The sequence below is a fragment of the Bombus fervidus genome, chromosome 9, assembly GCF_041682495.2.
Source record: "Bombus fervidus isolate BK054 chromosome 9, iyBomFerv1, whole genome shotgun sequence".
NCBI lineage: Eukaryota > Metazoa > Arthropoda > Insecta > Hymenoptera > Apidae > Bombus > Bombus fervidus.
In genome coordinates, this window is record NC_091525.1 from 13,111,174 (window position 1) to 13,128,292 (window position 17,119).

General features: G+C 38.1%; 1 protein-coding gene across 2 annotated transcripts in view; it reads left to right on the plus strand.

The window, feature by feature from the left end:
• The first annotated feature begins 2,635 nt into the window (after positions 1–2,635).
• Positions 2,636–17,119, plus strand: part of Snu (ABC-type transporter snustorr) — a 43,634-nt gene continuing 29,150 nt past the window's right edge. The window contains exon 1 of one of the 2 annotated variants that reach the window (XM_072010760.1): positions 2,636–2,795. In XM_072010760.1, coding sequence (XP_071866861.1) covers positions 2,722–2,795 — 74 coding nt within the window. In that variant the 5' untranslated portion in view covers positions 2,636–2,721. Of the gene's footprint in view, positions 2,796–14,050; positions 14,551–17,119 lie in introns of those variants that run through there. The other variant, XM_072010761.1, reaches the window with a different exon arrangement.

Genomic DNA, 17,119 nt, shown 5'->3' on the forward strand with positions numbered 1-17,119 from the left:
ATATAGCTACTTTTTGTCCTGAAAACAGAAGTTGTTAACCTGACTCGATAGCCAATTACTCGCTTTATATTGCGAACACGCATCGTTGTCCGGAGAAGACCGGGTTCCGCAGCTACGTTCACGATTTAAAAAAAAATTCGGACAAATTTATTATACGGAAAGCCGAATCGTTTCAAGAATTCGTTCCCCTATTTACATGTCTCCGTTCCATCGAATAAAAACCTCCTTAATTATCCACGGTATTCGCGTCATCGCAATTTACCATTATTCTAACAATGAATTATCGCAACGAATTAGCAAACTTAGAACATTAAACAGAAGATTTATAATTCTAATCGCAACAAGTGCAAATAATACGGTTATTTTACGAGCCTTTTCGATGGAATGATACTTTTTGTCTCCTTAAGTTATCTTCCAACTTTTTATCTTCCATTTTTTTATTTGTAGATTGTCTTTTAATCGCTCTGCTATTAATCTGCTATTTTATATTATAATACCGCTATTAATCTTGCTACGTTACAGAATCGTTATTGCTTTTTCATTAAGATTACGTGTTAAAGATTTTAAAACGTAAATTACAAACATTAAAATACGAAATATTTTAAAAACAGTGGAATACGATCTTCTTACTTTACATAGTTTTGAGAATAAAATCGTGACTGCATCGAGTGAACGAAATCTCGATGAAACGATACTAATTAATGGAGTAGGTGGATGCAACATGTTGAATACCAAATGAAATTAACATCGACCGCATCCAGCGATCATTTTGGTGGCACTTCCGCTTAGATCGACGGAGCTCCACTTTCTTGCGCGGTCAACGACGCGTACGCCGCTCGTGGACACAATAGGACGATTATCCGAACAGTTAGACAATCCAGTTGCACGAGAAGAAATAGAACTCGAAGACAATCCTTCTGCTTTAATTTCGAAAAAGATGTCAATGGAATTGCTGTAGCTATCCAGTATTTATTAAGTCTTCATGAATTACCATGAATAATTATACATAATCGCGGTACTGCTACTTGCATATCGATAAATAACAACAGAATTAACGTTTAAATCTGCACGAAGAACTTCGTACGGTACCAATTAAATGACTCGCGTGTTGAAGAAATATCAGGCTGAGATCTTGATTCATAATTTCCGTCGTTTTTAGATCGAAGATCCGTCTGAGGTTTCACGATCGAGTGATAACGATCTCGATCGTCCAACAGCATAACGAAATTCCTACTTCGAAAGATTCGCTCGATGCATTTTTGGAATATTTTCGATTCGATCAAAGATCTTGCGATTCTTTTTTGCTATCCTCCGTTCGAACGCCGATTTTTCCATTCCAGTAACCTCGGAGGTCGACATTTGTCGATCCTTGCATAAGAGATCATCTCCTTCTTTTCTTAACCTTGACATCAATCTCATAATTAATGGCCTGGCCGATACTCGTTCAACAAGGAGAAACAATATTTAGTTTGATTAATAATTCAAACAGCAATGTCATTGGTGGAACGAAGTTAAAAGTTATTCGTTGAAGAGCGACGAAGAGAAGATTCCGTGACAGTAGCGCGCCAAGGAAAATGCGTATACTATTCTTAGCTCGTCATATTTTCTATTCCATTGACAAATTATTATACAGCACGCTTTCTTCGTAATGATCTAAGGCACACGACGTTGTTCGCAGGATACGTAGTCGCTGTAAAACAGTTTCACTTTCCGCCATTGTCACGAATGAGCACGCGGCTCTTTCCACGAGGCCTATGCCTCATCCTTCGAAGAAACGGATCGCTTTTCTGGGTCTGCGAAAGCGTGGAGAAATAGTATTGGTTTCTAAACACAATTTAGAGATCGGTACATCTTGGTTAAAAGAACCAGCGTTTAGGTTTCTCTCGCTGGGGAAAAATCTTTCCATCCGGTTGGAACTTATTCTTGAAAAAGATGTCGTAAATGTGGTAACTCCATCCTGACGGTGGAGATAAATCTTTTAATCTCGCGAAAGATACATTTACGTTCAAATTATCAACTCGATGAGCGTAAAGATGTAAAGATTATTGGCGAGTCGTAATTGTCATTCGATGATCGGGATATGTATACTCTTGATTTTAATCTCACGAAATACCAAACGTCGTCGAATATATTTTCGTTTAAATTGTAATTAGAGGTTAATTCACCGTTAACTCACCGTTAACTCACCGTTCGATGATAAAATTGTGCATATCGACGAATAATTGTGTATGGTTTTTAATCCAAGAATTTTATTGCACGTTCATTTGCATTTAAATCGTGTATTTCGTAGTTCGTGAAAATGTCTTAAGGATTTTAACGAATCATTCTCATAGCCAAAAATCGGAATAAGTATACGTTACTACTGTATCAACAGCTTTGCATTGTAAATTAATGGAAATATTTGAAAAGGCGTGGGATATGCTTACAAAACACGTGCCGTGACGTAAATCTGTTTTTATTTTATCATCTTTCTTACGAACTTTTGACGAGAATTGAAAAAACAAAGGTCAGACTTATTCTGTAAAAAAGAAAATCTCCAAGTTAAAGTCCATATTAATATTATTCTCCCATATTTGTCAAACGTATTCGATTTTTTTCAGTGAGCCGTTAAACCGTATGACAAAGAGGATGCGTCGTCATTGAAGAATCTCGGCAAGAGACACCATTTGCAAGGTCCTTCAACCAATTTGTACGGAAGTGACAAGAGGAACGCCGATCAAGATGGAGGATAAAAGCGACCCAAAAGCGAGAGAAAAGATCAAGAAGATGTTCAGCTGGAGCGACGGACTGACCCCGTGAGTAGCACGCTTGAAATTTGTTTGTACTCGCTTCCACTTTTACTTTGCTTTCGTCTATTGGAGAAACCAACCACGGCTTCGCTCTGTGCTCGACTCTCCTGCGATTATATTGGTCAGCGTAACAATTATGCAAATTATATTTGATACTGCTACGACGAACAATGTACAGAGTAACATACTGGCATTCTTAATGCTTAAAAAGTGTCATAGGTGAAAGTTCACTGGAGTGTACGACACGATATAAATTCAAATTCCGAAGAAACGTAGATTACAATTTCCCCCTCTGTTTTTACATTACGCGTTTTTGTATAAACAAATAATACTAAATAACGTAGTAAGAGATAGAAATTAAAAAAACAATAGGCTAAACTTATCGTTATGTTAAGATTCAAAGGTGAAATTATTTTAATACGAAGAGTATAGTCAGGAATAAAAAGCTGGGAATGTAGGTATTAATTAAAGTGGATTTAAAGAAAGTCGTGTTAAATCAATTAACTAGGATGAATTGCAAAGTAAACGTTTAGCATTTCCATACAATAGCGCAGCATTAAAAGTATAACGAGATATCTTCAAGAGTAATAGAAGGTAATGCTCGTTAGTATCGTAATTTAGACATGACAAAAAGCACACGTGTTTATGCGACAAAGCCACGATCATAGTTTTGTAATCTGTTGCAAGAACGTGAGCGTTGCATGAAATCTACCAATTCGACTGAATACATATAGCTATTTTATGGTAACTTGCATTCCAGTTTTCTGTTTATCCTACGCGGACGAATCAGATTTTTCTTTATGAATCATTACACTACAGATCGTTATCTTTATGCAAATTTATATTATATTATACGAAGAATACCGAGCAGGTACAAGCTAGGCATCCAGGGACCAAAAGCGACAGGTATTTCTGAATCTAATAAAGATTTCCTAACATAACATAAAACATAAAACGGAATAGGCCAAAAATCACGAACCCTTTCTTTCGACGTATGCTTTTTCTCAAAAAGATCATCCATCTGTTTCTTGTATTCTATTCTAATTCTAATTCTCATGGTAATCGAAAGAATTCTAAAGAAAATGGTACGATCTCTTTGTTCGACGCGTGTTCGAAAACTTGGTCGTGTACTCTCTCTTTTATGTATTTTTAATCTTCCCAATCGATTGGAAATTTTTCCTCGTAAGTCGACGGAACAATGTAGAAAAGTGTAACGAAAAGGAGAAGGAAGAAAGAAGGAAAGAGGGTACCGTTTTGCAGAAATATTCAACGAGAGAGAAAAGCGGTGGAACGATTCGGAAAAGTCGGCCAACGAACGACGCAGCAGGCGCGAGGCAAATTTTGCAAGAGCCACTGCGCGCTGGTACGAGACCACTTCGCTTCGCCACGGAGTTCGCAATCGCGCGTGAAAGTGGCTGACGAGGAGCTGCAAGTATCGTTGAATAGACTTGTCCGCTCGTGGTTCGTTCGTTTTATCGTTACACAGTGAAAGGGTAAAATGTAGGCAAAACACACGAACGATCGCGACCGACGCATCCTCGATACGTCGACAGCGTCAGATCGACCTGACACCGATCTCTCCTTCGTAGAGGATCTTCCATCGTGAACTCTTCAACGGAATTATTTTCCACGAAGTCCATTCTTTCGACCTATTTTCCTGCAAGAATCGACAGGCTCGTAACGAACACGATCTTTGTACACGTTTGTCTTTTTTGTCCAGGAAAACGAAAAAATACTCTGATACTGATAGTTTTTATCTCGTAAGAAAATATTCATCGCGTCGTACGATCGCTGTAAGCGTATCGGTAATTGAAAGAACTATGCTTGTGTGAAATTGATAAAATTTGTTTTCATTAGAAGCGTTTCATTTTCATCGGATGATAAGTCAAATCATCATTTGCCACGACGATCTCGTCGAGATTCGAAAGTTCGACGAACATCGTTTTTATCGTGAACTGCTCGACCTTATTATTTTATTAATTATCAAATGGAATTATCGTTCTAACGAGCAACGGTAGCATCGTTAAGTAAAAGTAAATTGACGAGTTACGCTTGTACGATGAATCACAATTAGCGGCAAGTCGTTGTGTAATATATTTTGAACTAGATATATAGTCTGCGTTAATACGAAACGTCTTTCACATTGAAAATTATCAGATTCAAATGCTCGCGGTAAAAAAGTAAACAGAAAAAGGGTTACACGTAGATGAACGAGCTGACTCAGTTTTTATTGAGAAAGAATTGAATTCGTTAATGATGGTAGAACTAAATGAATCACTTACGCGGTATATTGCGTCATTAAATTTCAAAGTGCGTAGTCATTTTAAACCAGATGATTCATTTATTTAAAAAACTGTTAAATGCAAATTACGTTTTGCTGTTCCCTTGTGTACCGATTCTTGTTGCGAGAATCAGAAGGAAAGGAAGTCTGAAGACACCTCGAGAGATGGCACCACGCTTACCATTTCTGTTACGTGACGAAAGACAAGGGAAATTAGCATAATTCAACGAGACACGGGTGTCTCGTTTGCATGAAAACGAGCATCGACTAATAATTATTAAAGAGACAATATACGTTGCCCGGTGACTCAGCATCGGAGCATTACATAAGTATAATTTCATTTTTTACGCGATCAATTATAATAGCTGCGTCAATTTTTTCATCCCCCTTTTTTATCGAAAATAAAACGAGGACAACACGAGCAACATATTTAACGATAAATACGTAAAGTCGATGTTATTAAATGGTAAAAAAAACAAAGGACGTTAACAAAGAACATTGAAGTCACAGCGCATAATTATTTCTTTTTTTTTTTTTTTTTTTTTTTTTTTTAGAATGGCAAATGACGAATAGCAACGATAAATGGTATAACGATAGACTTGTCTGTTAGAAAATCGAGAAGGAAAACGAGGAATAAAATGTCTCTATCGAGGAGCAAAGAAAAGAAAAATCAGTAAGACGGTCTAAATCTGATAATTCGACGAAACGGTCGTCATTCGCGCATCTCGTAAAATATTATCGCAATAATTGTTAACGCGACAAACACGCGCGACGCGTGCCACGCTTCGATGTTCGTTTCAAAACGAACGAACGCTCGTTGAATGCATTTATCGATAGCGCAATTAAATACGAAATCTTCTTGCCTCTTCGTACTCGAACATCTTTCCTTCGCTCGCGTTCCTTTTTAATGCAAATACTTCTTTATGATATTGATTTAGTAAAATATTCAATGTCACGTTCGTCCGTGGAATTTTAATCGCCACGGAGCTGTCGCGAGAAGATCCTCGAAATAAATTATAGTAAAGAGAGAGATTAAAATATAACGACGTTCTTTATATTACGGAATTCAATGGATATTTATCGCGAATGATATCACGCTCACATTTTTTTAGTACAACTTGCCAACGATATATGAGTTTCGTGAAATTTGATAAAAAAAATTTATCGCCAAAATATTCTGTAATATTCTGTACCTGTCACGATTATCTTTAATCGTTAATTTCACTTCCTACGAAACTACCATCTGACATTATTCGACAAATTTTAAGGTAGTCACTTTCTGTAATAATCGATTCTCAAAACCTACGTGATATTTTTCTAACAATTTTTAAATCTTTTCGTTCAAAGTTAACAAACGTTTGATATCTCTGTAGCTCGTGTATCATTGCGAAGAGGAAACGTACGTTGGTTCGCTAGAAACTTAACAGGCAACTAAAAAAAAAAAAAAAAGTAAATTTTTGGCTAAATCGATTGGAAACAGAAAGTTTAAAGTAGAAAATTATTAATAATTCTCTTATTCGTTTTATTCCACACACACGTGCGTTATATGTACATGCATATATATCATATCGATGCTTTATTTCATTTCAGTTTCAAGAATTTCTAATAAAATACAGTTTATATCGAATCTTGTTTATCAAACATCGTTCGATCGATCAACGATATCGTTGTAGACAAATAAAATTATTGTTAAGAGTTATAAACTAGTCGTTCTGTTCGATTTAATAGTTCTAGCGTTAAAGAGAGTATCACGAGGACTTTTCAGTTACGACATTCTTCTTCTTAAATATCACGATAATGATAAGTGAAACGACACCTGTCTTATAAAAAGTAATTCAAACTTCCAGTTTGTTTTTATAAATATCTCAGTTCCAGCGATTCAACGATTCGTAACGATACGAGCTTCTAAGATCTAACTATTTGTTTCTCCTCGATACGATGATCGTCTGGATTCATCGAGACAAGACACGCGAGCGGTTAATTGAAAATCACCGAGTTCTATCGACGGAATTGCAGTTAGGCCAACGAAAAGTAGCACAAGGCTACGAAACGAAGAGGCTCGCACAAAGGGAAAACCCCTGTCTTTCAGTGGCTGATGCACGATCATCGATGTATCAACGTTTGAACGCTCTTCCTGGCATTTACGTAACACAGCAGCCGGACTGACCGCTTTCACGTCTATAACATACCTCTGGCCGCATTTAACGACCCGCTTCGATAATGTCCCGTAGTGGTTTCTCAAGTCTGGCCCGTCCTTCTTTCCCAGAACGGTTATTTCAGGGTTAAATTCACCGATCTGCTTACCCAATACACTTTTGACTTGTCGCGTCGTCTTCAGCCTTCAAACTCTGGCTCGCTAGTCCTTTAACATTAAAAATTGTTCCATCGTTACACGTGGTTCGTAGCGTCTTGCAATTAATCTTTCCAATTTCCAAATGGTATCCGATAAACGGATTCAGGATTTTTCTAAAAATTTATATTCTTTAAGAATACGTCTAAATTACCATTTTTACGTGTGCAGTTTTGCACATTTATGTTTCTCACAACTGCGTAACAATTTATAAAAGTGGATAAAATAGGAAAACTCTGCGCAAAGGGTAGAATCGTATTTGCTTCTCGCGATTACGGTAAACAAATTGCACGCACGCTGTTTTCAGTCTCTGACGGTACCATTATCGTGTTTATCCAATTCTAGTGCGTCTAACAGCAGCCTACGTACGCACGTGGATCGCGTGATTCCTCCGAACTCGATAAAATTCAACTGTACGAAACGTTGCCTATTTACGAACAATCAGAAATTAGATATTTCACGCCACGAAAACAAATACAGGTGGCTCGAATTTTACCGCATAAAGGTCGTTACAGATGAGAATTCTACTTTTTAACGATCGTTCCGCAATAATATCGCGCTATTATTTGCAAATACTGTTCGTAAGTCGGATAACGATAGCGCTTCTATTCTTCTTGTTTAACGATGATTAATAGGTACAAATTTGTGGAAAATCGAGCGCTTGAATCGATCTTACGTAGAGGGTGTAAAAAGTAAATTAAACAAATAGATAAAATTCGACCTCGTTGTACACACGAAACGCGACATCGGCGATCGACGAGTGCACGCGCACCGATCCACACTTTCGCTTTTACTCGAAGAAGCCCGCGAAGGTGGCTGACACTAACTCGACGCGAGACCTTGCAAAGACCTTCCCCTCCATCTTGGATTAACCTGCCATCGATAAGAAGATGTGTCTGCGTTAAACGAACTACGCATACCGAATAAACTGCAACTGCCTCGTCCGCTTTGCATCGAGCCGTGACATTAACGGATACGCTTTTCCACATACCTGTGGAAACGTCACACCGATTATGTACATGCTCATCGTAGGGCGCTCATTTACGCGTCTGCTTAACTTATTCAACGAATAAACAGAAAACGTCTCTAGATATCTGTAATTAGAATCTTTTCATTAGTAGAAACTCGTTATCGAAACGATCGATTATTAAAGAACAGACCAGTGGAAAATTTAAGATGGCCTCTGGTGAAAACGATCGAAGAGTAATGACAATAGTCGAGTAAAAAATGTAGAAAGTTATGAAACTGATATTTCGATAACTTAATGGATCGGACAGAATCGTATTTCATCTACTTTTGGCCAAATGGCCCGGTTCTTGCTAGTAATGACAGTTATGTAAAATAACGCTGTTCGATTATCGCCCTCCCTTTTTCCAGTCGGTAGATATTTTTATCAACTCGATTCTCGGTCGATGATGGAAACCGACGTACTCTGGCATCCGATGGCCCACGGATCGAAGAACGGTAAATCGCTTTCACTTTTCGGGGTAGCTGAGCCGACACGGCAAAATGACAGATCGTTTTCGTTTTTGTGCGATTACTCTTATAGCCTTTAACATCGGTACACTTGGGGAATTATGGTAATTAGTGTGGAGAATCGGGGCTAAAGGCTGCTACTTTGAGAAAACATAAGAAACAACTGGAAAACGAAGCGGCTGTTCTTTTCGCTATCGACTAATTTAATGTTAAACTTGTTATATTTCAGAATCTTAAGCTTTATATTTTATATATCGCGATAGGTTTCTCGTAACAAGTCATTTATTTCTGGCTTCTTGGGGTAAAGAAAAGATACCTCTTGATGAAATATTTCATCTTTTAACGAAACGAAACGCGATTTTACCAATAATCTTCATCTTTGAAGATTCGAATCGACAAAGTTTTATCTTCGACAACTTTCATCACGAAAAATTGTATCATCCAACGACAAGCTATTAATCAGCTTTCTACGTTCTACAAATAGTAATCTAATAAGCTAATAACGAGCTAATAATTAGGTACATGAGTCATTGATAATATTAAACCTAATTAATTAATTAACCTTCTAGAGGGACGAAATAAAATATCATCGTACGACTTTTCGGAATCACAACGTAGAAGATTCTTTTTTATTTTTGTTTCTTACGCGTTTAACACGAGCCAATTTTTTGGCAAAGGACGCACCGAATACATTCTCCTCTGGGCTGAAATTTAAAATAAATCTTTAATCTCAGATCTAAATTTAAAGGATTATTGCTAAATCTAAATCGCTGAGACCTAAGCACATTCGACGATTCCTCGAACCACGTAAACAAGCTAAAATTTGTAAACGACGGTTGCAACGAAGAGAAGAAGAACCAAAAAGGTTTCCTCGGGTCGAATTTTACCGCACACTCGTAAACTAATTTTCTACGGTAATCTATTTCGTGAAAATTTGTAGAATATTCGCTAATCGCGTTCCACGTGTAATTTCTGCAGTGTAGAACGGTTTCTATCAGAAATCGTTGGAATATTTCCTCGGTGGGTCTTTAGGAAAATCTTTATACAAAAATACGAGTAAAAAAGAAGAAACGATCTTTGCTCTGTACTTGTTGCTGCCGATATATTCTAAAAATATCACGAATTTCGTGGGCGGCATTTCAACAGCGTAAATTCCTTAAATAACGCAAACTGAAAGCTCGTGATCTGACTCGGGGTACCAAGGAACGTTCTCTATTGTTAAACTTTTATTATTATTATTTTTTTTTTTTCTTCTATTATCAAAGTTTTCCTAACGTTAACGACAACGTTTTCATCTTACGATCGTCGGTCTCTGGCCTCGCGATTTCTTAATACTTGCAAGTGAATGCGAAATTTCGTGCAGCAATTTTTTCCAACCGATGCCGATTATGAAAATTTGAAAATAAAGCCTTAAATGCCTTAAATCGAAAGGAAAATCGATGCGACGAGCATTACACTACAACATTACGATATTCTTAATTTATGTATAAATGTATAATATAAACATAAGTTAGACTGGCATTTTATAGTCTCATCGGATAAATACAATGCAACGAGGCTTGCTCCGTATGTTCAAAGGTATCGATAATTCGTAGAATCATGGCAGTAATTTTCGAGAGAAAAAAGATGCATAATTTCCTGTTATTTAATCAGGCTTACATTACGTCAGGAACTGTAGCCGTGTTACGCAATGCTGGGGAAAGTGCAAACCGTCTTGACCACTATTACGCTCGCTATTTCTCGATATGGAACAAAATTGTTTATAGATCGCCATTGGCAATCTCGGCTAAACTTTGCCGACTAATTAAACGATTTATTCGCTATCCTATAGTTTATACTAACAAAACGAAAGGTTCGATGGAGCGTGACGACTCCGATCGCCTTTCGAATGGTCGACGATTACGTTGCACGAAATTTCTAGGGAAAGAAATCTCTAACGAAGAATTCAATTCGAAAATCGTTACGTAGCAGACGTTCGAATAATTTCTCTATCGAACACGGTGAATCGAATGTGAACCGATTGCCTTGACAGTGTAGTTTCTCGTTAATGAAAATACAGACTCTAATATGGTACGATAGAACGTAGTGTCTCGTGAATACATTTACATGATCGTGCTGAACGTTAATTGCGAGCAAAGTGAATTACCATCTCATAGAATCGTGACGCAAGACGTTTCATTGAATCGATGAAAACAAAAAGAAGAAAATGTGATCTGCAAAGAGTAGCACATTTTTCATCGAGACTCGCGGCTTGTCGAACGATAAATTCAAGCGTTTAAGAGATCGAACGTTGACGATATTCGTTTCAAGTAGAGTTTCTTACTTCTTTTTCGAAACGATCGTACATCGCGACCTCGAGATACCCACAGACAAAGAAGAAATATCCGAGTTCAGAGACAGAGATATAATATAAGAGTTAACAACCACCAAAACCCATTAGTTACCCAATTACTTGACACGAAGGATCAGATCCGCAGACTAAAAAGGAAATACCCCTTAGATCGAAGCATCAGATTCAATTAGAATCAAACGTACTATAAATTTTTATAATCCAAGTTACAGTAACAGGTCAAAAAAATTTACTTAAAATTCTGTATGAGTATTGATTGCAAATAATCTACCAAATAAAAAGAAAAAAAAAAGTAGAGTTTCTTGGCTTCTTTAGAGACAAATGTCTTATTTATATTTATCAGATTATCGAGCGTCTTTGCTTAGCTGGAAAATGAGATTACGAGCAAAGAAAATAAATACGCGATGAAATAGTACTCTACGAATTCGTAAATCGTGAATTCGCCGTAAATCACTTGCACGTTTTCGCGGAAACTATCGCGTGGTAATTTATCGGTGAAAATAACGATGACTCGACTATTCCGTTATTCGAAATTTCACGTTATGGAAGGCAATATTTTTGAAATTACGAACAAAGTGGCAACACAAACGTTTACCCTGGAAAGCAAACAAAACGACAACGTTACGCTTCTCCTGTGCTCTGGCCACTTTTATAAAAAGATATCTGGGAAATTCCTTTGAATACTAAAAGAACGAATAACTAAGGACATTTGCAATAGCGCGAAAGTGAAAAAAAAAATTGCATTGAGCAATAGAAAAGGCTGCAGGTAAATAACACCACAATGGATAATCGACGACGACTAAGTACGAAGTTGAATCGACATGAACCGAAAAACTTGCGACGCTATTGTATGGCAGTTTGTTTGTCGTAATTAATTTTTGTCTATCTGCCGACTCAAGAAATAACGTAAAATCGTGTGAACGCGATAAAGAATCGTCGAGGATTTTGCAAGTATAATGTCTGGAATCGTTACAAGCGTCTTTATTCGTAATACGCGACGAGATGATTCCGTATTTTGTTTGACGTTTAAACGCGTTGACGCGAGGAGACGTTTTGCATGAAAAATTGCTCTCAATTGCCTCGCCTCCGCGATGACGCTGTTTCGCGAAACTCTACGGTTCGTCCACAATTGTAAAACATATCCTGTCGCGATCTTCGTTCGCGTAAATTAAACATTTCAATCGACTTTTCGACGAATACTATGTATTAGATCGTTGTATTAGGTCGTGAAAATTAACCCTTTGCACTCCGATTTTTATTTCAATTTCGTTAACAGCAGCTCGCAACGCTTTGAAACGTTCTATCTGAAATTTACTTGAATCGAAAAATAAGGCGATTTAAATAAATGAAGGAAGAAAGAAATTCGCTTAAATACCAGCTTTTTTGTAATTCTTAATTTTGTATTTTGTATCTTGTAATTCTTAAGCGTATGATATATCTTGAAACAATTTCCAGGATGCAATCCTGTTTTTCCTTCGCACGTTTCACAAAAATAGGTGGACATGGAAGAATTTCGAAAGGAACTCGACAAAAGAGCTCCCGAGATAAAACCTGATATCGAGTCACGCTTAACATAGGAGTGCGAAGGGTTAATGGTATTCGACGAACGAGGTTATTTTTAGAAACGTGACACAAGAATTCAGCGTGACTATCATACTTTCAATCGATGATTCATTAGTATAATTACTAACAATAGTAATTATAAATTTATCAAAATACAAATTTGATATCACAACGGTGACGATCGAACAATAATAGGTTTGTCTCGGTTAATCAGTGGAAATCATCGTGTCTATTACGTCCTCGCTCACGAAGACATCTGGTCCATTAACCAGCCAGTGATTTTTGCGCCTAATTGTATAAGATTCGTCTGATAATGATAAAACAAGTGCAGAGAAAGAAAGTGGTAATCTAGAAGTACTTGGACGATCAACTTCTTCACGGTCACCGATCATCAACTACGACACGCGTTTCCCGGAACACGTACGTATACTTGGAAGCTGTACGATGCTTGCGTGCAAGCAAGCTTGGTCGTACAAAAAGCTCAAAGTGCAGGAAAACTATTAGATTGCAAATTGGTAGAGGAATCTGCGAAACGATCGGCCTAAGATTCTGCTAATGATGTTTTCGTTATATATATAGCCTACCATTTAGTCGTCCAACATCTTCGTCGAAAAGATTCTTCGTGAAAAGGAAAAAAGAAAAGAAAATCAGAAGTTATATCGGTGCGTACGGAATGTCGTTTCTCCAAAGTTTTTATTTTATTTTATAAATAACATCGACTGAATTAAGTAAAAATATCAATACACGTGAGATTATATCTGGAAAAAAGGTGATACGTTGCTGGAAATATCGACGAACGATTCGATACGAAGAAACGTAATTGCTAAATCGACAGATCTTTTTCATCGATCGCGAGAAAAGGCGCGATATACGATTTTATACCGTGGCATATTTCTTCGTATGGTTCTTGTATCGTTTCTTAGTCTGAATTTTCCTTCGAAGTGCACCTTAATTTTGTCTACGAGAATAGCATTTAGCGCGGTGAAAAGGAAAAAAGAAAAAGAATAAAAGGAGAATCGGCATGGAAGTAGTCAGGGAAATTGAACGATCAAGCGATACAAGAAAGGGGCGATTGACGGATACCATCGGCGTAGATTAATGGGCAGGAGCACGCGTGGACGAAAATGCGGGACGGTCGAAGGACGACAGGTAGAGGGAAGGTGAGCTCGCGACGGAAGAAAGAAAGCCGATCGGTCGAACGAGGACAGACCTCGTGATTGGATGTTGGAGTGGAGGAGCACGACAACGGTGTGTGAGAGCGAGAGAGAGGGAGAGAAGGACGCAGGTCGGCTCGTTAAGTGGCGAGTGAGCTCGATTTTACTCGCTTCTGACCGCTTCAGTCTCGCGTCAGGACTCGAAAGGTGCGGAGGGCACGACGATCCTGCCACAGTACTAGGCATCCTCTCCAGCTGACACGTCCTCGCGGCTCAAATCGATCTCATAGATCAACGTCCAGTGTAGAACGTGCAATTGTATATGTGTCTCTCGGTCTTGATACAACTTTGTCGTGTTGTGTGTTGGTGACTTTTTCTTCGATTTTCCTCCAATTTTCGTACCTTCTTCATATACATGGTCGCAAAGATCTACCATACGAATTCGCTTATGCGCGCCTGATAATACCTGGTTGTAAAACGTCGGTGATATTTGGTCAGGATTACTCCTACAGGATACTCTGTCCAAGATACGCCAAGAAATAATACATCGAGAGAAGAGGACAGATCGTGGCCGAGTTCGATCCAAGGTATGACATTTGGATTTGTCGCGTCTCGCAGGTTTATTCGATTGGAACTCGAACAAATTTGAATAACGAACGATGCGATCGCGTCGCATCGAGAACGTTCGGCGAAAAATGAAAGAGTTCGAGGTCGGGTAAGGTGACCATTGGTCGAACGTCCGGCGCCCCTTCGCTTCCGTTGAAAAGTGAGAAAACGCGTGGACTTTAGCAAAGCCGGATTCGCCGCAGGAAATTCGAAAGCGACGATGGCAAAATCGCGATCTTAACCAACCACGATCGATCCCCACATAAACCATAGTGAATTTCATGGATTGTACGGTGATTCGATTTCACGTGCGTACGTTTCTTCTAAGTTTCTTCTATTATTCGACTATTACGTATCCATCGTTGTACGATAGGATGAAAAAACGATAGATCATCGACTTATCCGATAATCCTTACTTTCACGCTAGTTACGAAGGTAGAGGAAAAGTAAAAAGCGGCGAGATCAGCGACTGATTCGTTTTTTCCACGATCATGAAATTATCACCCGTGGAGCAACGTTGTTTTCTACGTTTCGGCTCTGAGAAATTTGATTCTACTGTTTTCTCTGTAATTACAAGTATACAGCCGTGTTCACATCCTGCTCGTTCGAACAATCGCGTAAACCAACGTTCAATTATCGAATTGATCGTGATTTTCTCAGCGTAGCACAAAAGTATCGAATACGGTGTTATGAAATTTATGTCTTAAACATCGTGAATTATTGAAATATACGTTATTACGTATGTATACACATCGAAGCTGACAGAGGAGAAAGAAATGATAAATTTATTATTATTAATTACTTGAAATCCAGAGATTAAACAGTCTGTTACATATACATTTATGCGTATGAAATTTTTTTTTAATATTAATGATATTTTTTAAATATTCGCGTAACGATCATAGTGATATCTCATGTTAGTATGATCTTGCAACCGAAGAAACAAATTTCAAAATAAAAAGGTTAAAAGTGCAAAGTCCTGGTAGGTGTAAAGGTATGGTTGACGAAATTCTATAGAAAAGAAAAACACAACTGTCGAGACAAAAAATATTTTAATATTGCAACGAAGCAATCTTTGACACTTCGACCAACGAGTTTAGAAAAAATATTTTTATCTCCAACATCGAATAAGGGAATAATTTTTCCAAACCATCGAATCTTATCCTATTGCTAGAAAAAGCGAGAAATGTATTTACATTTAGATAAGAATTTCTTATCTACGGTCTTCGTTCATTAATATTCATCTGTTCTGAAAACCTCAATATACTGTTCGTATCCGATACTATTCAAAATCGAAGAAGTCGTAAAAATAAAAAAACAATTACGTATTTTCAAAATTAATCGTTCTTAGTCCTTCCTCGTTTTATTACACCGTCAGAAACGATCGTTTCTCATAATTTTACTAGCATTCAAAGTGACTCAGCGGTTTCCTCGTACGCACGAAATAGAAAGTTATATGGAAGAATTGCAGCATTTTGACAATCCTGGAATGCACACGCAGTGAAATCGAACGCATTCCCACGTTACTTCGCACGCGTGTTTTCCTACAATTTTCTTACCTCGCCTCGGATATCTTCCAACTCGCGAATCCTGCGTGTTCTACGGACCAGCGTGGAAGAATCAGCGTCGGAAACTCGCGTCTCGGTGTATAAAACCCATCACGCGATCGTCCGCGAACGATTTCTTGCTGCTTTAATCGATAGAGAATGCGGCAAATGTACCTTCGTCGAGACGAATCGAATTTCCATCTCGACTGCTTTAAAATTCCAGAAGAAAGAGAATTTTTCGTACCAAAGTTGACGATCGAATGTTAAATAGGAATTTCGCGGTATCTGACGATCAAGATCGAGAAAGGAATGCTTAGAACGCAGAAGGTGCAGCGTCTTTTGTTCTCTTTATGATTCATACACCAGGTTCACGCAAGATGAATCTTTCGCCGTGTAACGCGAACAAGTTCAACGACGATGTTCTCATTGTCAGATAAAAGACAAATGGTGTGTGGGAAAAGTTGATCATCGTTTCGTTGGCAGAAGTCACCGGTCTATAGAACAGTTTTGTAGAAAAAAAACGCAGAATAGTAGCTGAAGAGATATACTTTCTCGACGATACAAAGGAAAATGTCTAAAACGATAGGACTGTGGTGATCGAAGAATCGTCGTCGCTGTGAATTTGCCTTAAAAACGAAAATTACGACGTCTGATATCATGTCTGTTTTTACTCTTACGATCACTGATCTTTCGTTATTTATCTTCTTCGAGAGAAAATTCCTCTCACATTCGCCCGATACCTATGATTCGAATCGGATTGAAGCGCCAGTTAACTAGATCGTATAAACCTAGGTTCCTCGTAATCCCATGCAACGTGAAATCGAGAATAGATCGGTGACGTGAAATCTCGGCGGTTTGTCGAATGAAAGAGAAAACGAAACTCGCGAAATACAGGATCGAGCGCCGGCACTCTCGCCAAATGTCACCAAATGACGATAAATTTTGCGAGAGAACGAATTTCGTGCGTTCGATGGAAAGATTAATCGCTATCCGGAATGATTCT